The 22047-nt window shown below is 30.8% G+C and overlaps 3 protein-coding genes across 6 annotated transcripts; 2 read left to right on the forward strand and 1 right to left on the reverse strand.

The window, feature by feature from the left end:
- The first annotated feature begins 9279 nt into the window (after window positions 1-9279).
- On the forward strand, window positions 9280-13604 carry LOC118034899 (uncharacterized protein At5g41620). 3 transcript variants are annotated; one of them, XM_035040340.2, is made up of 3 exons: window positions 9280-10092; window positions 11007-11132; window positions 11811-13604. In XM_035040340.2, exons 1-3 carry the CDS (start codon window positions 9649-9651, stop codon window positions 13317-13319), a joined length of 2079 nt encoding a protein of 692 aa, XP_034896231.1. In that variant the 5' UTR covers window positions 9280-9648; the 3' UTR covers window positions 13320-13604. The 3 variants fall into 3 exon arrangements, with proteins under 3 accessions (XP_034896231.1, XP_034896247.1, XP_034896239.1); XM_035040356.2 differs by having other exon boundaries at window positions 9952-10092; window positions 11011-11132; XM_035040348.2 differs by lacking the exon at window positions 9280-10092 and having other exon boundaries at window positions 10107-11132.
- A 4583-nt stretch (window positions 13605-18187) lies between these two features.
- Window positions 18188-19590, forward strand: LOC118034929 (uncharacterized). Of its 2 annotated transcripts, XR_012169331.1 has the most exons (4): window positions 18188-18498; window positions 18710-18842; window positions 18937-19055; window positions 19145-19590. XR_012169331.1 is itself a non-coding variant. In XM_035040379.2 (3 exons), exons 1-3 carry the CDS (start codon window positions 18332-18334, stop codon window positions 18991-18993), a joined length of 357 nt encoding a protein of 118 aa, XP_034896270.1. In that variant the 5' UTR covers window positions 18188-18331; the 3' UTR covers window positions 18994-19149. The 2 variants fall into 2 exon arrangements, 1 of the variants encoding a protein (XP_034896270.1); XM_035040379.2 differs by having other exon boundaries at window positions 18937-19149.
- LOC118034921 (uncharacterized) lies at window positions 19084-21500 on the reverse strand. Its single transcript, XM_035040367.2, has 7 exons — window positions 21155-21500; window positions 20882-21066; window positions 20658-20760; window positions 20192-20308; window positions 19941-20111; window positions 19521-19644; window positions 19084-19442 (listed from the first exon to the last, which is right to left on the reverse strand). Exons 1-7 carry the CDS (start codon window positions 21410-21412, stop codon window positions 19288-19290), a joined length of 1113 nt encoding a protein of 370 aa, XP_034896258.1. The 5' UTR covers window positions 21413-21500; the 3' UTR covers window positions 19084-19287.
- Window positions 21501-22047: the final 547 nt, after the last annotated feature.

The following is a 22047-nucleotide window of genomic DNA, read 5'->3' on the forward strand; positions in this document are numbered from 1 at the left end:
TTCCGCTGACCGGAAATTGTTTTCCGTTGACCAACTTTCCTAATGACAAACAAACACAGGAAAGTTTGGAAAATAGTTTCCCGAAAACTACTTTCCAGGAAACAAACAAGGCCTAAAAGTGAACCTCCTGGAATTCCAACCCCAGCACCTTGTTTACGTATACTCTTAAGTAAGATCAACAAACTTAAATGAATTACACTCGATATATCTATACAAAAACAACTAAGAGCAAGCACCTACTCCTAACAAAATGAAAAGCAGCGAGCTCTGCAACAAAAGTGAAGAAAATTTTCATATGATTTTCCACCCATCCAAAACACATATATATAAAATTTGAAAACCACAACATTAATTCTCATAATTCATGAATGTTTATTAATTATGATCAATATTCATAGTTTATAAATTATTCATAATAACATTAATTTTCATCACATAATTAATATATTGGCTCATATACTTACTGATCAAACATAAATATAATAATAAATATGTTTCATTAACTAAACTCAAGCTCAAATTCGTGAGCTCACAAGTCTATTATCCAATCCATAAAGCTATTAACAATTTCTCATTCATTTTTAATTGATTTTTAAAAACATGTGTAATATTTCATGTTAAATTACACTATAAAACTTGGATTAAAGGATGAAATTAAAAAAATTTATAAAAGAATCAAGGAAAAAAATCAAAAATCAAAAGAAGATCAAATTGAAAACATCAATACATGATAAAAAAAAATGAACACATAAAATATTTCAACATGTTTTCTTACATAAAAATATTCCTAAATGTAAGTCAAAAAACTTATGCAAATATTTAATGAAATAAATCAAGAAACATTGTGTAAAGAAATTAAAAACAAATCATTAACAATAAATAAAACAAAATTAAAAAAACCGAGACACAAATGTAAATCAAGATATTTTATATCACAATACAGATCATTAATCTGGTTGTATTTAATAAAAACTTTTATTAGAATCAATTTGTAATAGAAATCGATATACTTATAAAATTTATTGAGTAAAATAAAAGAAAAAAAATATTGTACAAGGTTGGACATATTAAAAATATGAAAAAAATACATATTTTAAATTTTAAAAAACCAATTTAATCTATATAATTGTTTCAAAAATAAATTATTCGAGCCTCATTAAAAATCAAGCACATCCAATATAATTAAAAAATAATCACTGCTCCAAAAAAGCTAAATAAGAAGGAAAAAAAATCATAGAGAAGTAAAATATAAACTTAAATTTTGTTAAAAAATACATATAAAAAAGGTTTTAATAAAAACAAAACATTTTTTTTTTAAATAATAAAGTCAGGCGTTGTCAAGTCTAGTAAGTTAGGCATAATACCTGGCCATGAAGAAAGGCTTGCGTGTAAGCCTACAAGGGCAAGCCCATTCATGCATGCATAATTTATTCTTTTTTTAGCTAATAGGACAAATAATATGTTAATTTGTCAAAATTCATTTTGAAAAAATTTGACGATGAGTTATCTAGTACTCTCTGGATTTCAGCCATTGTAGTGATCAAAAAAATAAGGTTGCTATTTTTCCCCTCTAAAAACCTTTTTTTTAATACCTAAAACATATAAAAAAAACCCCTAGGAACCTTGTTAAACCAGTAAATGATCTCAAAAAACACAAAAATCATAACAAAACCTAAAATCAACTCAAAATAAAAAATCTTTCCAAACTCATATCTGTTTTTCCATGCACTTTCAAGATTTTTTTTTTTTAAAAAAAAGACATCAAATATGAACTCTCATCATCATATGGAACCATTTGACACAAAAATTAACTGTTTTAGTGGTTGGAATTGTCGCAATGACAACTTTCTCTCTCTAGATCGGAATCCAGCAAGCCTTTCTCTCTTTTCCACCCAAAAATAATTTAAAAAATGATGAAAATAAAGTTTGGTATCAAAATGAATTTTTGAAAAATTAAAGGGTTCGGTCACCTAATAGCTTAGAAAGATGGGGGACTAAAATGTATTTTTCAAACAAATTTCAAATTTGCCACCTTTTTTAACAATATTTTTCACTTTAGCCTCCTAGCTTTCAATTTGACTCTCCCTCCAAATAAACATTCAATTGGATGCTAATTTGGGCTCAAAATATCTCAAAAATACAAGAAAAAAATTTGTCAAAATTTAAAATTTTGAAAACAAATCATTATTACAATCTACAGTGTGAATTGGGAGATGATAAGCAGTAAAAAAGGTTGTGGTATTTAACCTACATGTTTCAGTTTTTGTTAATTAATAAATTAAAGGATAGTATTATTTAAGAAACTCAATGACTGACATCAGCTGTATGGACTCAATATATATATAGGATTAAAAAAAAAAAAAAAAAAAGACTTATTCAGGGCTGACATGAAGCGAAGCTAAATTTTTTTTATCAATTATTGATAGATTAGTTTTTTTAAAATCAAATATGATATTTTTATTATTATTATAATTAATTATTGATACTATGTCACCGATTTTTTCCTGCCAATAATAAATTACTCAAGCTATCCCAAACAGTCCAATCCACTCAAAAGTCAGATCTTGTATTTGGATAGGAAGGGGAGATGAAAGAGGAGTTTTGCAACACGGAATGGTGACTAGATGCTGTATGCACCACGCTCTGAGCTGGGGCTAAAAAAAAAAAACTGATTTTGCCAGGTATGATTATTTTAGAATATGGTTGTAATTATGTTTTAAAGTATAAAATATTAAAAAATATTAATTTAAAATAAAAAATAATTTTTTTAAAATTTTTTTTTTCAAAAATATAAAAAAAATAATACCATAACTTGCATAAGGAACTGATCCAGGGAGTCGTACAGGTTTTTTCAGAGAAGAAGAAAGACGAGGGAAGGAACCTGCAATTATTGCTTTCGTGCATGAATAAGCAAGAGCACGTATGCTCAGACTAGAATGATTGGCAAATGACAGTGCTCTGTGCTAATTTGTATATATTTTAAAGTTAAAATTAACATCATTCGCATGCTTGCTCGATTATTTAACTTCAATGATGTGCTTGATTGATGATCGATCACTTGTTAATTATGGTGCATCGATGGGTGGGTTTCTGCACAAATCTACGCCACTCTTTACCACCATTAGAGGATGTTTGTTTATGTGATTGCTTTAGCTTTTGCCAATAAATTGCTGGTCTATCACCTTTGCTGTAGCCATTGTGTTTTTTTTTAAGATATCTTGTGTATGTGGTTTTTAAAAATTAAGTTTTTAAAAATATAGTCATGTGTGGTTAGTTGGATTTAAAAATGTATTTGGTTGGGATTTATATGCTGCAAAAAAAAACGTATAAAATGTTTAGTTGTAGTTGTTTTTTCAAAAATAGTTTTTACTTGAAAATGCATTAAAATAGTTTTTAATTTTTAAAAAATTATTTTTGATATCAGTGCATTAAAATGATATGAAAATATAAAAAAATAATAATTTGTAGAGAAAAAAATAAAAAAAATTCAAATTTTAAAAAAAAAGTGCTTTTAAAATTAAAATACAAACATAATTTTATAAAACTTCAATTAAAAAAATATATAAATTTTTTTTATAAAAATTATATTTCAAACTTAATTTTTAATAGTACTCATAATCTAAAACCCAGTTGGTATATACTATTTTTTATATATACCGCAAACACAAAAATTAAAGCTAAACAAAGAGGGTTGATTCAATGGATGCTCATTGGGTGTTAAGCGTGCCGACATCTGTCCATGACACCATGAGAAAGAAACTGATATGGTAAAAGAATAGATTATTGGCACGTATTCATTTTAGTTTTTTTAATATAAGAAAATGTCTAGGTTTCTTCTGTATTTTTTAATATAAAAATATTAAATAATGTGGAGATTCATCATAGTTCTAAATATAATTTGAATAATCATTAAAAAATATGTTGAATGTTTCTCATGGGCGGTAATTCCCCTGGCCACTTTTCTGGGATAAGTTCAAAGAACTATTAATTTAATTAAAAAATTTTTTAAAATGATATCTTTTAAAAAATATATTAAATTTATGATTTGTACCATAAAATCAAAATAATCTTTTAAAAATAAAATAAAAAAATTATAAACTTCAATTCCTAATTGTCTGCTGATGTTCTTGACGGTTCAATTAACATGAATTTCTTTTCTTAGGTTACCTTGTCCGCATTTTTTATTTTTTAGAGTCTTCTTTGTCACCTGTTAATTGACCCCAGCGATCACCCTTATGTTATGTCTGTCAAGATTGAAGAGAGACAAAAAAGATGTGCTGTACAATTCAAATCCCAGTTTTAGCCAAGCTAGCCCATCGATTGTTTGGAATCCAAAGACAAAAAATGCATCCTTACTCTGAAGACAGAAATAAATAAATAAACAGGGTGTCTTTTAATCAGTATGCTTTGGTAGGAAAAGCCCTCGACAGTAGAGCGAGGCCATTTTTGTAATCAATGGAAACGGAAGCGAGACTAGATGCTTATTTTGGATTATGGTTGCAGTTCTAATTGTGATTTAAAATATTTTTTATTTAGAAATATATTAAAATAATATATTTTTTTAATTTTAAAAAATTATTTTTAAGATAAGATATCAAAATAATCTAAAAACATTAAAAAACAATTTACCTAAAAAAATAATTGAAATTTAAAGGAACATGTTTCTTAAACAAACTCTAAATAATAACGTGTTAAGATTGAAGCAGCCAATATATAAGCAAATTGTAAGAATTTTTTCAAAGAGGAGGGATGAAAAAGTTGATAATCCTACACCTTTTTTTTTTCAAAAAAAAATTAACACAAAAATAAGTAGCTAAAACAATCCATCAAATTAAAAATTATGAAACATAGCCATGAAACACACTTCATGGTCTAGTAGGTTTTTGGTTCAAATATTTTTATAAATAGTTGACAAGCATCAATGACTAAAAAGATTGAAACTTCATGCTTTCTACCTTAAATTCAAGCAAACAAAGAGAGATATTAGTTATATGCATGTTTTGAAAATAATTGATTTTAATTTGAAAAAATCTATGGGCTCAACCTAAAAAAACATAAATTATTTATTCACTAATAAATAATTAAAGCATGTTATTGAATTTTATTGATTTCTAATAATTTTTAGGGTTTGTTGATAAGATTATTATAAAAATGGAGAGTTGTGTGTCGTCTGGGTATGTACACACACACACACACATAAAGATATTGGCTCTAGCAATATGTATTTGAATTTAGTGCATAATTGAACTCAAGGATATTGGGTCTGGCAACTCGCTAAACTCGTATGTATTTAGGCTCATTACATGGTTAAACCTAAGGATATTGGGCCTGGCAACTTGCTACACTCGTATGTATTTAAGCCCATCATATAGCTAAACCTAAGGATATTGGGCCTGGAAGCTCACCGGACCCACATGTACTTGGGCTCAATATGTAGCTAAATCCAAGGATATTAGTTCTGAAAACTTGCCAAACTATATATGTATTTGAGCTTAGTATGTAGCTGAACCAAAAAATATTAGGCTTGGTAACTCACCAAACCCATGTATATTTGGGCTCAACACATAGCTGAACCCAAGGATATTAGGTCTAACAACTTCTCAAACCCACGTCTATTTGGGTTCAGCGTGTAGCTGATTCCAAGAATGTTGGGTTTGACAGCTTATCAGATCCATATGTACTTGGGCTCAATGCATAGCTACTTGACAACTCGTCATACCTATATGTACTTGAGGTCAGCACGTAGTTAAACCTAGAAATATTAGGTCTAGCAGCTTGCCAGAACCACGTATGCTTGAACTCAGTGCGTAATTGAACTCAAGAACATTGAGTCTAATAGCTCATCAAACACATGTACTTGAGCTCGACGTGTAGCTGAACCCATATATATTAGATTTGGTAACTCACCAGTCCCACATGTACTTAGGCTCAGCATGTAGATAAACCCAAGGATATTAGATCTGAAAATTCACTAGACCCACGTGTACTTGAGCTTAACACGTAGCTGAATCCAATATTATTAGGTCTGGAAGCAAGCTTGACCTATGTCATCCAGGCTTGACAGAAATGTTGGGTTATCACCATGTCATTGGCAATTTAGACCAAAAAATGAAATTTAAAAATACAATGATCCATCAAAAGTTAACATTGACACCTAAATTTTAGGAGCTACGTTTGGTACAAGATTAAAATTCTGAAGAAGAAATGTTAAAGAAATAAGATTTAATTATAAAGTGTTTAGGATATAAAAACTAGTAAGAGATAAAGTGTTAAGAACATTTTGCACGAATTGAAAAAATAGAATCAAAGGTGGATCTCAATATAAATCAAATCAAATTTTAAATTGAAATAATACTATACTTGTGGTTCCAAATAAGAAATGTCAAAGAAAAGTGATTAATTTAATAAGAGAACTTCTCCTTTAAAATTATTCATCCCTTCCCTTATAAAGTTAGTATAAATAGTATATTTTATAACTCAATTTTAAGTTTTTAACCCCATCTTTCGATCATATTTTCATAAACAGTTTTAAAAAATACAAATTTCTTAAAAAATGAATGAATATGAATTTTTAAAATAATTTTTTTTCTAAAAAATCATAAAAAAGAAAATCAATAAAAAAAAAGGTTTAGCGAGCATAGTATAATTGAAGAGACAGGGAACTAATGTGAACATAGCTAACTCTTGCCCGTAGAACTAGGAGATAAGGTTGAAAAAAAAAACAGAGAAAAGAGCTAAAGATAAGAGACGGTTTGAGAAGATAAAAAGAAAGAGAGAAAATGAGAAGGGTATAAATGAAAAGGTTCCATAACAAAAAAGAGAAGATATTTAAAAAGTGGTGGAAATAAAGAAAGTGATAACAAATATTTGAGGGGAAAAAATGGAGTGAAAAAGAAGAAGAAGAGAATCCTAGAGGAAAAAAATTAATAAAAATGAGAGAAATAAAACAAGAAAAAAAGTTAAAACATTCAAAAGGTAAATTAAAAAACAATTAACAAGAGAGAGGAAAATGTGTGCAATTAAAAATAGACAAAAAAAAACATAGAAGAAAGAAAAACGACAACATCCCCTTTCCTTTTATCTTCACCATAGATCCAGCCAACACCATCACCCACCAACGATCGCACATCCACAGCACCGCAGACAATGATAAGACCACCACACCCACCACCATTTTCATATGTCATGGCCTCTCTATTTATACTTGAAAATCATATTCTTCCATAACAATAACCCTTCTAAAAGCTCATCTACATCAATAAAACTCTAGCCACTCTAGATCATTACTGAACAAACATTCATCGAATAAACCAGTCTCACAACAACAATACTGGAAGCAACAAACAATAGTAACAATAGTAGTAGCAATCATGATAGAAGAAGAGAGAAACAACCAAGTCAAATCTTCAAGCGACTTGATCTCCCATCTCAGTGGCATTGAGCTTCATCATTGATACCAGAAAGAAGAGGGAGGAATGGCATTGTCGATTTGCTTTAAAATGTACCTAAATAAAGGTAATGCATGAGTTCACATGTAGACAGTCACAAGAACATGTGGGTCCATGCTCCTCCACTATTTTAGGCTTTGCTAATAGCTTCGAAGTAAATTTCAAAGGCTCTCAAAATTTGATTTCAAACCTCACATGGATTTTTTATGTATTATTGATTTATTCATGTGTATTATTATTATTATTATTATTATCATGAAATATTTAAAATGTTTGGTCCACATCGATGCATGGCAGCCTCAGGAATATAATCTAGCTAGAAAATTTATTTTTAAGGTTGAATAATGTCAAAATCAATACTCTAATAAAGTCTTTAAAGCATAATGATTTGATCTTGATATGAAAATTAATGTGTTGGCGTGGATTTCAAATTGTTATGTTGTGTAGGGATGTTGCTTTTGATTTATTGTGCTGGATGGTGTTTTTATTTTTGAATTTTTATGTTATCTTGATTTGTTGTGCTGGTGTTGCTTTTGAGTTGATTTGTTAATATTTTTATTTAATGTGTTGTTTTTGTTTTAATTTCTCATATTTTATATTCAATGTTTTAATACCAATTTTGATATGTATTAAGTATTTTATTATCCATTTATCAACCTAAAATAAATAAACCATAAATGGACTTTATCCTAAAAAGTTGACCGAAAAGATAATGGAATTTTTCAATATGTCATTTTTTTATGTAAATATTCTTAAAAAAAAAAAAAAAAAAACTTACTCCATTGAGTGTGTTTTTTGTTGTTGCAAATCTTAGTTGCATATTAATCAATTTTATTACTAAAAAATAAATCTAGAATAAATGAATTGTTACTTAATATTGTATACTAGATGACACACGTGCACACACACATATATTCTTTATTATTACTTTGAGATATAAAGTTATTATATGTATATAATATATAAAAGATACATATATAAAGAGACATGTACTAACTTTATATCTCAAAATAATAATAAATAATTTCTTTAAAATTATATATAATATATATAAAAAAAAACATGTGTAAAGAGATATGTAATAACTTTATATCTTGAAGTAATAATAAAAAATTTCTCTAAAATTATATAAAACCTTCCTTAAGGTTTGAAAACTATAATTTATTTATTAATGTATGCTTTAAAACCTTGTTTATTTCACATAACTGAGTTTAAGGATATCTTGATAATTAAAAAATTATTTGATATTATGATAGTTTTTTATTTTTTTAATCATGAATAAAAAAAATTATTTAGCTAATCAAGTAGTTTCTATTTTTTTATTGGATCTCCTATATAATTATATTGCAAACCTTACTTTTATAGAAACTAAAATAATCTATTTTTTTTATTTATAAAGATTTATTTTTGTTTATTTTACATGCAAAATTTATTTCATAGCAGTTTTAACTAAATATATTTTTTAAAATATATTTTTCAAAACTTAAAAGTATTTTCTAAAAATTTATTTTTTAAAATAATAACCACAAAAATTAATACAATACACTCATTCTCCAAACTGCTCATGAGCTGGAATGTATCATATTACTTACACCGTTTGAAAATATAGTGTAAATCCATGTTTTATAAAAATTTAAATTTTATTTTTATTAAAAAAATTTATGTTTTAGATTGTTTGATGCGTTGATCTCAAAAATAATTTTTAAAAAATAAAAAAAATATTATTTTAATATAAAAAATACTTTAAAAATAATCATAATTATATTTAAGATATATAAAAAAAAGTAAATATTCAAATCCAAAAATAAAGTTGATTGATAAAAACAGAAACATACCAACCTTTTCCCTAATTACAACAGTAATAAATTGGCGGGTGACCCAACCAAATTCATCGACAGGGAATCCAACCACTTTGCCCCTTTCTCTCTCTTTACATGATCATCCCTCCTTTTGTCTTCTTTTTGTGCACGGAGATCACCAAAAACTCACTGCATCTCCGCAGCAGCAAGCAACAACATAAAATGAACTTAGTTTTCTCTCCACTTAAGCTTATAAACTGACCGGTAAAGTCTACTGAGAAAGAAAATCCCACCCCACAACAACAAAACACAAAAAAAACAAACCCTAAAAGAATGAGAGAAGAAGAGCTAGGAAACCAAGACTACTCCAAGAGAGAATAATAATAAATAAAAAAGAGAAAATGAGAGGGAAAAGTGGAGAAAGGGAAGCAGAAAAGGAGGAAAGTTTGAGGGAAAAGTTGAAGAGAGGTGTCCTGGTAGGGAAAAGAGTGGGCCCTTTTTCTTGCACTCCAGTTAGACTTTGGAAACCTTTACCTACTGCGCATGTTAGCATCATTGATAACGCTAGTACCAATAGTCATCCAGAGGAGCAGGAGGAGCCTCCTCTTCTGCTTTTTAACAACAGCAATACTGTTGTTGTTTCTGCTAGAAAGCTTGCTGCTGCTCTCTGGGAGTTTAACCATTACTTGCCTAGTCTCTCTAAAATGCACAGGGGCGTGCATATTAATAATGGTGGTGGTGATTCTAGGTTGCGCCGCCACGAAAAGCGCCATCATTTTCTTAAGGACAAGGGACTTGACCTCTCTCATTTCTTGGCTGACCCAACTCCTACCTCTCCTGATCAGGTTTATACATAAGCTTATAATATTTCACAACTTCTTCTTCTTGTTTTTTTTTCTTCCCATTTCTTGTTGGCTAATTAGGGTTTTTGTTTAATGTTTATTGGTTGTTGAATTTTAGGGTGTTATATTCGATTCTTGTTTATGTTATGGGAAAACTAAGTTGATGCTGGCTCTGTTATGGTCGATAGAGATTAGTTGATGGAGGTTCTCCTATTAGTTGAAATTTCTTGTCAAATATCATAGATTGTTCGATTCCGTTTTGATTAATGAAAATTGTTGTTTTTAGTGTGTTTTGATTTGTTCAAAGTTTGGATCATAAAATGCAAAGATTAGTTTTTTTTATATACAGATTGGTTTTGTACAGGGAGGATATCTAATGTATTATTTAAGTTAAGCTCTTCTACTTGCTTTGAATTTTTTTCTCAATGCAATGCCACTCTTTGTTTCCTATCTTATTTTGACCGTTTGCTCACTCTGTTTTTCTCCGATTGCTATATTTTCTACCAGAATGAGTGTCAGTTATGGTTAATTATGAATTGGCCATGTTTTGGTGAAGCATTTCACTCGTTATTTAGGTGATTCACCTTAACTAATCCAACAGAAGTCATCTAACACTTTGTTTTTTCTTAATTCAACTTGGAAAACCTTTTGAGATATCTAAATATTTCATGAATCCTTATGTGATGTATATTTTGTGTGACTCTATAACTTGTCGAGTGGTGATTTTCTTTGCAAATTAACAGGTTGATGACGATTATCTTTGCGAATTAACAGGTTGATGACAACCAGTGAGAGTGGCTTAGTTAGTTACCTTTTCCATCATCCCACCTGATGTGCATTAACTTGATCCTAATTTAGAATATGTTACATTGTACTGTTCTTTTCTGCTGCTAATCTTTATGTCATTTCTTAACCAGCCAGAAAGTGCAGGCAGTTTGAGGAGACATATTGCTTCATCTCTGATTCAACATCATCGATCAATAGGAAGAAGTAACCGTGCTCTACAACCTGTATCTCCAGCAAGTTATGGTAGTTCTATGGAGGTAAGCATCAAAGTATATTTACTAACCACTGGGAGAATATGCAGAGATCTATGATACTGTTGTGAAACAAATTTTGGTTTCTGGATCCAGTAGGGCAGTAAAAGTTGTTTTGAGTAGCAAGAGGAAGACTAGTTATCAAACCTTGAGTCCATTATTACTCCTGCACAAGCTTCTAGCGCATTGAACCACATTACTCAAATTGCATAAAGTTTTTGTTTGAGCCCCTAATTTTTATTTCTCCTTTGCATCGATTGACTAGAGTATATGGGCAAATTTATAGTTTCATCCTGTCCCCCGCTCTATGAATGATAGATTTGTATCTTGGGAATTATATGAATGATAACATATCAGTTCCATTTTCATAAAATCTCTTTCTTTTGTTTTTTCTTCATCTATTATGTGGAAAGAGGCTGGGGCCAGGGAATGGAGGAGTTGGCATAACCATTGATACAAAATTTCAATTCATATTCTTGTGATTCTCCTCTAATTTACTAGTTTGTTGCCTTTTCTACATGTAATTGAGACTTGACTTGTAGCATATGCTATTTCTTTGACTTTCCATCTTGCCTTTATCTGCATAATCATTCTTTCTTTTTTTTTGGCCATGACACTTCCGTAAAGATAAATAACTGGCCTTATTATGCCTTCCTCATCATTCAACATGTTTTTCTTATACAGGTGGCACCTTATAACCCTGCAGTCACTCCTTCCAGCTCGTTGGATTTCAAAGGAAGGATTGGTGAGTCACATTATAGTCTCAAAACATCCACAGAACTACTAAAAGTACTGAATAGAATATGGAGCCTTGAAGAACAGCATGCTTCTAATATGTCATTGATAAAAGCATTGAAAACGGAGCTAGACCGTGCCCGTGTCAGGATCAAAGAACTACTTCGGGACCAGCAAGCAGATCGGCATGAGATAGATGATATAATGAAGCAAATTGCTGAAGATAAACTAGCTCGGAAGAGTAAGGAGCAGGATCGTTTGCATGCTGCTATTCAGTCTCTTAGGGATGAGCTGGAAGATGAGAGGAAGTTAAGGAAACGATCAGAGAGCCTACGCAGGAAATTAGCTCGAGACCTTTCTGAGGTGAAATCCTCTTTTTCTAATGCTTTGAAAGATATGGAAAGAGAGAGAAAATCTAGAAAGTTGTTGGAAGACCTCTGCGATGAGTTTGCTAAGGGAATAAAAGACTATGAACAGGAAGTGCATGCTCTAAATAAAGAATCTGACAGGGATTGGGTTGGAAGGGATGATGGTGATCGTTTGATTCTCCATATTTCTGAAACATGGCTTGATGAGCGGATGCAGATGAGGCTAGAAGAAGCACAACATGGTTTTTCTGAAAAAGACTCAATAGTGGACAAATTGGGTTTTGAAATAGAGACATTCCTTAAAACTAAAGGAATGGGTAATTTTAAGTGTAGGGAAGGGCGCAATTCAATGGAATCTGTCCCTCTGAATGAGGTTGTAAGTGCTCCACAAGATGTGGGCGATGAAGAGGATTCAACAGGCAGTGATTCACACTGTTTTGAGCTTAACAAACCAAGCAATGGTGACTTTCACTTGCATGAAGATGAAGCTGTAGCTGGTCATACTGAAGAAATGGACAAATCCGCTCTAACAAAGAAAAAGCTTGCGTCTCTTGAAAGGACTAGAGGCCAAAATCCAGCCAACTTGCAAGTTAAATTTGAAGAGCATATGACTCAGGCTATGACATACAACGGAAATAAGAAATCCCAGGTGGTGGACCTGGAAGAGGTAAAAACGGGTGAAGGTAACCCCCTTCACCCCACTGAAGTGAGTATTTCTTGGAGGTCTGAAAACTGTGAGGCCACTGAAGGTGGCAGTCTAGAAAGAAAGAGCAAACCAGAAGAGATTCATGGCTCAAATTCAAATTATGTGATTGATAACTCGATAAAAAGTCATATCTCATCATCAGAAGCTGTTAATCTGCACCTTGAGAACGATGCTGGCGAGGCTTCTTGCAGCTACCCACCTCGGAGGAATGCTAGTCCAGTTCGATGGTGGATGTCAAAACTCACTACCTCAGATCTTGACATTTCTGAGTCTTCTACAAAACTGCCAACAAACTTGAAGGAAAATACATTGAAAGCGAAGCTTCTTGAAGCACGGTCGAAGGGTTCACGCTCTCGTTTAAAAATCTTCAAAGGTTCCTCTTAGATTATGGTGAAAACTCTCAGTTTAATTGGTTACGAAGTACGGTTGGAAACAAGGGAATTGGCTGCACCGACCTTCAGAATCAGGAACCTGTTGATTGTGAATATCAGGTGGATATATTTTTATAATCTTTATCACTTTTAATGGATCATAAATTTTACCCTCCCTCTTATGTTTATAATTTTTTTTCAAAGCGAATCCTAGAACATTAAGTTCTCCTTAATATTCATCTTATTGTAATTTGATATTCAAGTCTGTAAATATGAGCGATATACTGTTTTGTAGCTAGATAGATTTGAAAATACTAGATATGTTGTCTGATTGTTTCGTGGGTAGAATAATTTATTTTTAATGTAAAAAAAGTAATAGATTAAAATAAAAAAATTAAGCTTGTAGTCATTGGTTAAATTAGCAATTTAAATATTTATAAAAAAAAAACCAGCAAAAAAAAAAAAATAATTATACTTAAGTCTGTTTAGACTATTAAACTTAATGTTATTCCAATAGAAAGAAAACTAAAAAAAAATAAAGAGTTAAATTAAAAAAAAAAACGAAAAAAAAATCACCGTAAAAAAAAAAAAAAAAAAAAACAGAAAAAACTAGGCTAACCTTCTATTCAAACTTATTCAAGTTGTATACCTGCCAGAAATTAGTCTATTTGCTTCGGAAATCAGTCGTTGTTTAAACATCTCCCGCTCGTCAACGGTGGTCTGTGGGAAGCATGTCCACTGTTGATGGGCAAGCTTCTCACAATGGTAAGTTAATTATATAAAACTAGGTCATTGCCGGTTAGAAATTTTTTGTGACATTTTCAATTAAACTTGCTATAATAATTTAAACTTAAAAATTATCAACCTTACTTTTTAATTATCTCAAGTTTAAAAGTAAATTGTGTTAACTTGATTATGTCAGCTGAATAGATCTAAAAAAAAAAAAAAAAAAAAAAACAAAATAGGTTCAACTAGTCAAACCACCATCTAGATTATAGATCTCACTTGGTTGAATTAATTTTATTTTATTTTATTATATGATAAAAAATATAAAAATTAATTTACAATCAAGTCCAATATTGAATAATAAAAACCTAACATTAAATGATAAAATTAAAAAAAATAAAAAAAGCAAAAAAAATAATCAAAGGGCCAATAAAAAAAGTCATGGCCTTGTTAAAAAAAAAATATCTATACAATTAAAATTTTTTTGACATTGTCGTTAAACTCGGTACAATGGTTCAAAATTAAAAACCACCGACTTTTTATTTAGCTCGAGTTTTAAATTAAATCGTACGAAAGATGCCTCGACATAACCTTGTTCACTGGGCATGTCTATAGGAAAAAAATCAAAGGAAAAAAAAAAAACTAGGTTAATCCTAGTTAACCTTTCAAGCCTGCAACTTGGGTTATGCATTTTATTGGTTGAATAAGTTTTTATTTTATTTTATTATATAATAAAAAATATAAAAAATAATTTATAATTAATTCAATATAAATGATAAAATTCAAGAATAAAATTTTTTTAAAAAAAAAAAGATAAAAAAGGGCCAAAAACCTAAAGGCAAAAAGAAAAAGAAGCAATGACCTTTTACAACAAAGCTCAGGCGTGGGTATAAGGAAAGCTTGCACTCGTGGCCACTAATTTTTTCTTCTCCCCCTTCTTCTTTTGAAAGAAAGAAAGAAAACACAAAAAAAAGTTGTCTGTCACCAAAAAATAAAAAATAAAAAATAAAATTGGCTCCTCTGCGCTTGAACCCACACTCTTATGATAAGATATACACTAACCATTTAAGCTACGATACAGAGTTATTATAAGAATAAAAAAATCTATTAATCTTGTTCATTGTTTATAAGAACAGATGAACCAACCTAGTTCTTTTTGTAGTTTTGATAATGTTATACGTTATTCTGATTTCATGTTTAACAAGTGAGTAAGATTTTCACCTCAAGTAAGCTTAATATTTTTTAAAAAAACTTAAGCTATTAAATAAAATGATTTTATATTACTAAATTAACTAAAAAGAATCCCCTAACTTGTTAATTAAGCTCTATTTATTTTATAAAAAGTGATTTTTAAAAAATTATTTTTCAAATTTTTTCATATTTGTTTACTATTAAAAAGTTAGTCAATAGAAAATAATTTTCAATCAAAAAAAAATTTTGGTTTGATTTTCAAGAAAATCTTTTCTTTTTATTTTGAGCAAAATACACTTTTTAGAAATTGTAAAAAAATCAAAAAATATACTTTTATTTATTGATTATATCAAATCTAGTCTTCAATTTTTTTAGTTTCTTTATATTTTTTTAATATTTTTTTTTTTTCAAAATCATCCATTAGAATTTGATTTTTATATCAATTTTAATCATTATTCTTTTAATTGTTATTTTTTTTTCTTATTCTTTTTTTAATTGAGATTTTTATATTTATCAAATTTTGTAGGAAAAACAACCAATCTTCAACAAACAATCAAGACCTAAATTAAAAGGCTATAAACATTGTGTTTGACAAAAATTAAAAGGGATGAATGAAAACGAGAGGAATGAAAATTTTTTTAAAAAAAAAATTATAAAAACCTCATTGGTGTAGGCAAACATTATATATTTTTTGTGATTCATTATGTATCATAATAGTAAAATAGGTTTTTCCCTTCACAAATAAAAAATGAATGAATTGGCCTTATAGGATAAAAGAGTATTTTCACGAAGTTGATTTGTTATTCTAGAATTATTCAGGGATAGCTCAGTCTTTTCACAATTTTTTACATGGTTAAATTACTTAGTTATCCTTAAAAACAAAACAAAAAAAAACTTTTGTCTAAGGTTTTTTTAAAGTTTTTTTTTTTTACCATGCATAAATAAATAATTTATTGCCTTTGCAATAAAAAGTTCTTAAGCTATTTTATTGACATATTAGTCATTTTCACGTTGGTTTTTTGCAATATTCATGCGGTTCCAAGGCTGATTTGGTAACTTAATCAATAAAAAAGAAAAAGTTAGTGGTGCGTGGAATATGCCAACGAGTGAGCCACTCTGCTAATTTCAGGTGGTGCGTGTAGTGGTTCACAGCAGAGAAAAATGCATTTCCTTTCTTTTTGTTTGGTTCTTCATGGTGGGCCTATCTTCTTGAATGACGCGTGTACTGAAATTTCCTGGTGTGATAGAGGTTGAGTTCTTTTCTTTTCTTTTACTTTCTTGGTTTTCATGCTTTACCTTACAATATTTCACAGTCATTCAATTTATTTTTTTAAAAAATTTAGTTTATGTTTTTTTAGTTGCTATTTTTTTTTAATTGAATTAATTCATGAAATTAGATTTTTTTTTATTTCATCTTTTTGGTTACTATTTATTTTATTTGGGATAGTTTTTTATCTATTTTTTTACAATTCTATCATTCTTTATTATATTTACATATCAGATTTTTATTCTCATTCTTTTAATTGAATTTTTTTTTTATCTTGATAAATTTTTTAAATTAATATTTTTTTGATTTCATCCTTTAATATCATATTAAACTTCTTCATTGATCCTGATTCTAAGATTTAATAAATTATAATTTTGAGAGATTAACCTTAGATTTATGAGATTCTTCCAAGTTCATTTGGTTTTTTTTTTCTTTGTTAAACTCATGCTTTTCAATTTTATTCCTTTTGCATTTGATTTTTTTTTTTTTACTTTTTGATACCTTTATATTTTTTTAAAATTAAAAACAATAATAATCTAACCCATAGTGTATTGCGGTAAAAAAAATGCATATGCATTGGTGAGTAGTTGTATTGACACTTGCAATCTAATAAAATAGTTTCAGATAACATGAACATGACTCAATCTAACACCAACCCGAGCAGCCACATATATGCAATTCCTGTAAATAAATGCACAAAAATAATGACATTTGTTTTTCATTTTTCCATTTTTTATCCCCCGTCCGATATACATATACTAGGACAGTAAATTTAGAGTCCGTTTGTTTGCGTGATTACTTCTGCATTTGAAGCAATCACAGCAAACATAATGTTTGGTTACATCAGAAACGCAATTTAAATTTAGTAGGTCCCATGACAATTCATGTTTTGAACGTGATTTTTGTGCAGCAGCTCTGAGCTGTTTTTTAAAGTTGAGGTCTCATGTGCATAGTGCAATTCACTTGCACTGTTCGCGTGAGGTTGGTTTTTTTTTTTTTTTCAATATGTTTATTTTCTGTACATTTAAAAAAAAAAAAAACTAGTTTAGAATGAATTAAATTTACTTGTATTGTCATGTAAACAATATTTTGTTTCCTGAAAAACTAGTTTAGAGTGAATTAAATTCACTCACACTGTAATATCAAATTAATTTTATTCTTGATAATATTTTATCTAATTTTATTGCACACTCAAAAAATTATAGAAATTATAGTTCTTGTCGGATGAATTTTGTACGTAATTGAATTGTAGATGGTTTAACGGAATAATAAAAAATATTTCATATAAAGTATTATTTATTTCATGAAATAATAACAATATTTAAATATAAAACATTTAAATTAAAAACCATCAATATTAATATATATATTTTAAAATTATTTTATAATTTTAATTTCAAAAGCATTCTTAAACAAACACATTAAACTACTTTTTATTTAACCTCAATTTCAACCACAGTTTTAACCAAACACCTATTTTTTCAAACCAACCTCAATTAAAAATACTTTTTATAAAATAATTTTTTTCAAACCACAACCACAACAGTTACCACAATACCAAACACACTCTTATTATCATTCTTTCTCAATCTTTCAGGCTTATTATCTAGAAAGGCCCAATTGGACTCTAAGACAAAATGGCAATTAGGCTTGTTTGTGGGCCTGGTCTCTGGCTTATATTCTTGACTATAGAGTTAGCTCTGAAGCGTATCATGGTGGCATGGTTCCTCTGTTTTCCCCATTTGCTCTCTCGCATGCATCAGCACCCTGATTCTCTCCCTAATTCCCTTTCTTCTCCTCTTTTCTGCTCCCCGTTTACACAAGATTAGCCACACACAGAGATGGCAGGGGCGGCCTCTTTTAGGTGGATACTACAGCTTCACAAGGACGTGCCAAAAGCAGCTCGTTTCTACTCTGAAGGACTGGATTTCACCGTAAATGTATGCACTCTTCGTTGGGCTGAAATTCAATCTGGATCTCTTAAGCTAGCTCTCATGCAATCCCACAAGTAAGAACCATTTCTCATGTGTTCTGCTAGCAATGTTTTTCTTTTTTTTTTGCCTTATATCTGTTTGATGAAATGTCTACAAGAAGCACACACGCTTTGGTATCTGTTTGATGGAAGATTTTCACCGTAAATGCATGCACTCTTCGTTGGTTTTGTCATCTGGGTTGCTTTGAGCTCTAATTGGTGCAAGCTTCTAACCCTGTTTTTACAGCAATCATCCTGTGCAGAAAGGGTATTCTTCTTTGCTGTCATTCACGGTAACTGACATTAACACGACAGTGACAAAACTCATGGCCTTAGGTGCTGAATTAGATGGCTCCATCAAGTATGAAATCCATGGAAAGGTAATTACCTCAATATCAGTAGGCATATTTAAAATATTTTTTGGAGTCTTGTTATATAGGGTTTTAAGATCTTGTACAAATTGCTTTTGATCAGGTTGCAGCAATGCGGTGTATAGATGGCCACATGTTGGGCCTCTATGAACCTGCATAAAAGCTTCAGATACAAGTGATTTCTATATCAATTTGAGTAATACTGGTTGATCTTTCTGTGAGGTGAACTCTTTTGAGGACATGGAGAAAATGTAGGCAACTTTTCCATTCTTTGGATTTCCTTCAATAATTGATAGTGTTTTTTCGTCCAGATCAATCATACTGTGCATCGAGTGTATAGTGTTGGACCTGAAAATACGGCCAATATGGCAAGTAAAAATTACTGAAGAAGAGGGGGCTCTAGGTGAAAATTACTGCATAAGATCTTCAGATACAAGTGATTTCTACATCGACTTCAGTCATACTGGTTGATCTTTCTGTGACTTAACTCTTTTGAGGACATGGAGAAAATGTAGGCAACTTTTCCGTTCTTTGGATTTCCTTCAATAATTGATAGTGTTTTGTCGTCCAGATCAATCATAGCTGTGCATAGAGTGTATAGTGTTGGACCTGAAAATACAGCCAGTATGGTCAGTAAAAATTACTGAAGAAGAGAAAGGGTTGTATTTTTTTTTTTTCCTTCAATACCTGTCATGTAAATTGGGTATCTTTTATGATCCGTGTCCCCAAGAAGTGACAGGAAATCATCCTTTGATCTTTTCGGTAGCACAGCTGCTCTTTCTTGCCTGCCCTTCGAGTTATCATCATCGACCTTAGCAAAATTGCATCAAATCCATAATTTCACTTGGAGAAATTGATTGGCGTTTTTTTATCTGATAAGATTGCTTTTAAGGGTAGAAGTCACCATGGTTCCATACCAAGTTTAAACCAATTGAGATTTACCACATCAAAAATAGTGTTTGGGAAAAGTATATGATTGACAGTGTTGTTTTAGGCTATGCTATGGCCGATACGGTGAGGTAGAATTGGCTTATTTACAAGGGAAGAGCATGGCTCTCTAATTCAACTCCTTGTTTGGTCAGAGTGTATTTGTTGCGTTTATTTTACCTGCTCAACTTGAAGGTGGAGATACATGTTTGCATGGAAGAATGGTGTTGCCCCAACTTCATGAACAGAAACTCGATTCCTTGATGCGGTCTCAACGTTCAAAATCCTCCGCGTTCCTATGTCAATAAGATTATAACTGTGCCCTACAGAAACCTCTGAAGATTGTATTTTCTGGAAAGAAAGCAGGGCTGTCAAATACCTGAAGTAACTAATCTCAACATAATGAAAAACCTAAGACTACTAGATCTTACACTCAACGCATCATCGATGCTTGTTGCTTCCAGGAGGTCTCGTGAGATGAAGTTCCGTCCAATCCCACCAGCGACAATCTCAGCTTCAGATGGGGGCACTGAGTTTAGCGTAAATGCCTAAGAAGATGACACGATTGTTGCAGTTTAGATTTTCATGTTTAAGTATAATAAAGTGTACTAACAAATCAAATATAGCTAAAACACCAGGGGGAACTGGAGTTTGCTGCAGGAAGTTCCAGGGCAACTCTCTTCTGGTGTTAGATTTTTGGGAGGCCAGTTCATTCTCTAGTTACTATTATCTGATGATCATTCTAATTTTGAACAACCGTGTCCAACGTGTGAGGTCTTAGCCTTGGTGCCCTGTAGTGCGTAGAAGGGTTCCATTCCTCTGTCGGCTACACAGATTTACGCAGCCAAAATCAGGGAACCGGTCCCCGATAGGATCTTGATGGGTGAAAAAACATACCAGTCCATTGCTGTTGAACCCAAACGCACAGCTTGGAAGCTCTCCTGCATACGTGTAGCCAACAAAGGATAACCCATTTGGCAAAGTTGCCTTGATTATATACCTGCAAACGCCACATGAAAATGTCGCGCGATAAAAAGTAGAAAAGAAAAGGAAACTCTTGAATTGAATAAAATGGATTTAGTCCTCGAAAAACCTAGGATATACTAGAATTAAAAGCTTACGTGTGGCCAACTAGGGCAACATTTGCATCTTCATTATGTGCTGCAATGGCCATAGTATCACTAACAACAAGAACATCAGAACAGTCATCCGGCGTGTTGTAAAGGCTGGTGTCTACATTTGAACTTGCTGCAGCACTCTTTGGAAGAAACGGAAGAATCTCCTTTCTGAAGTTGATTAATATCATCTGCATACATACATGAACAATTATTAGCTAATTTTATATTAGGTGCTGATATAATACAGCTCTGATAAACCTGATTGATGATCATTACATAAAGAACAGGCACTCCACTTCCTTCTGCAGTCCCTAATAGCTCATCCCAGTATTTTGGAAATTTCTTTTGGTTGTTAATGGTGAGTGCTTTAATCAGTGCCTGTGATTCTGGTGTTTTAGCAAAAGGAAGGAGCTGATTTTGAAGAACGAGGTCAGAAGATAACCTGCTTCTAATCTTTTTAGAAAACCTCTGCCCTGTTAAGAATCCCATCTGGTAGGGATTATCACAGGGTCCAATTTCTAGCATCTCCAACATTTTTTCTCCAATGTTAGAGCTCTCCCGTAGAAGGCAACTTACATGTGGCTAAACTTTGTGATAAAGGGTATCTTATCCCTTCTATTATCTTCACATGTGAGCATACATATTATTGTTTTATACCAAAGTAGCAATCAGACACAGTTTCCCATGAAATTAATTGAAATGACCGTTACCGCTACTTGAAATTTGGAAAGGATGAACATGTTCTGTTTTCCCGTGATTGGTTGATTACTGAATTTCTTTCTCATATTAACATTTTGGATTTAAATACAAATTGAGATTTCTGAGGGGAAAAAAAAAGATTTCTTGTAAATGATTTGGTTAGACTACGAAGATGACTCGTCCAATATCCAATTTGGAAGGCATGGTTTAGACGATGCCCAGCAAGCGCAATCCCCTGTTTTAATCTTTTTTTTTCAAAATCAAGTCTAATTTTGGCAATTTGTTCAGAAGTTGCAGGCATTTTATCCCTTTTCATTTAATTTTACATATTCTTATTTCATCATTAAACAATATTTAACTTAAATATGTAAAAGCTCACTGCATCAACATCCCAACTTTAAGTCAAACAAAGCTCGCAAATAATCTCTGTAGTAATTTGCTGTAAGAAATTTTTTTTCTTAGGTTGGCCT

Source organism: Populus alba, chromosome 3, assembly GCF_005239225.2.
Source record: "Populus alba chromosome 3, ASM523922v2, whole genome shotgun sequence".
Taxonomy (NCBI): Eukaryota; Viridiplantae; Streptophyta; class Magnoliopsida; order Malpighiales; family Salicaceae; genus Populus; species Populus alba.

Bases quoted from the DNA above. Each gene is read 5' to 3' on its own strand.
- LOC118034929 (XM_035040379.2), top strand. From the start codon at position 18,332: ATGGCAGGGGCGGCCTCTTTTAGGTGGATACTACAGCTTCACAAGGAC. The intron at 18,499-18,709 runs GTAAGAACCATT...CTGTTTTTACAG, and splicing joins GCTCTCATGCAATCCCACAA to CAATCATCCTGTGCAGAAAG. The intron at 18,843-18,936 runs GTAATTACCTCA...GCTTTTGATCAG, and splicing joins AGTATGAAATCCATGGAAAG to GTTGCAGCAATGCGGTGTAT.
- LOC118034921 (XM_035040367.2), bottom strand. From the start codon at position 21,412: ATGTTGGAGATGCTAGAAATTGGACCCTGTGATAATCCCTACCAGATG. The intron at 20,112-20,191 runs GTAAGATCTAGT...CTTTCTTTCCAG, and splicing joins GCATCGATGATGCGTTGAGT to AAAATACAATCTTCAGAGGT. The intron at 19,645-19,940 runs GTAAAATAAACG...AATTTTGCTAAG, and splicing joins TCCACCTTCAAGTTGAGCAG to GTCGATGATGATAACTCGAA.
- LOC118034899 (XM_035040340.2), top strand. From the start codon at position 9,649: ATGAGAGGGAAAAGTGGAGAAAGGGAAGCAGAAAAGGAGGAAAGTTTG. The intron at 10,093-11,006 runs GTTTATACATAA...TTTCTTAACCAG, and splicing joins CTCCTACCTCTCCTGATCAG to CCAGAAAGTGCAGGCAGTTT. The intron at 11,133-11,810 runs GTAAGCATCAAA...TTTCTTATACAG, and splicing joins GTTATGGTAGTTCTATGGAG to GTGGCACCTTATAACCCTGC.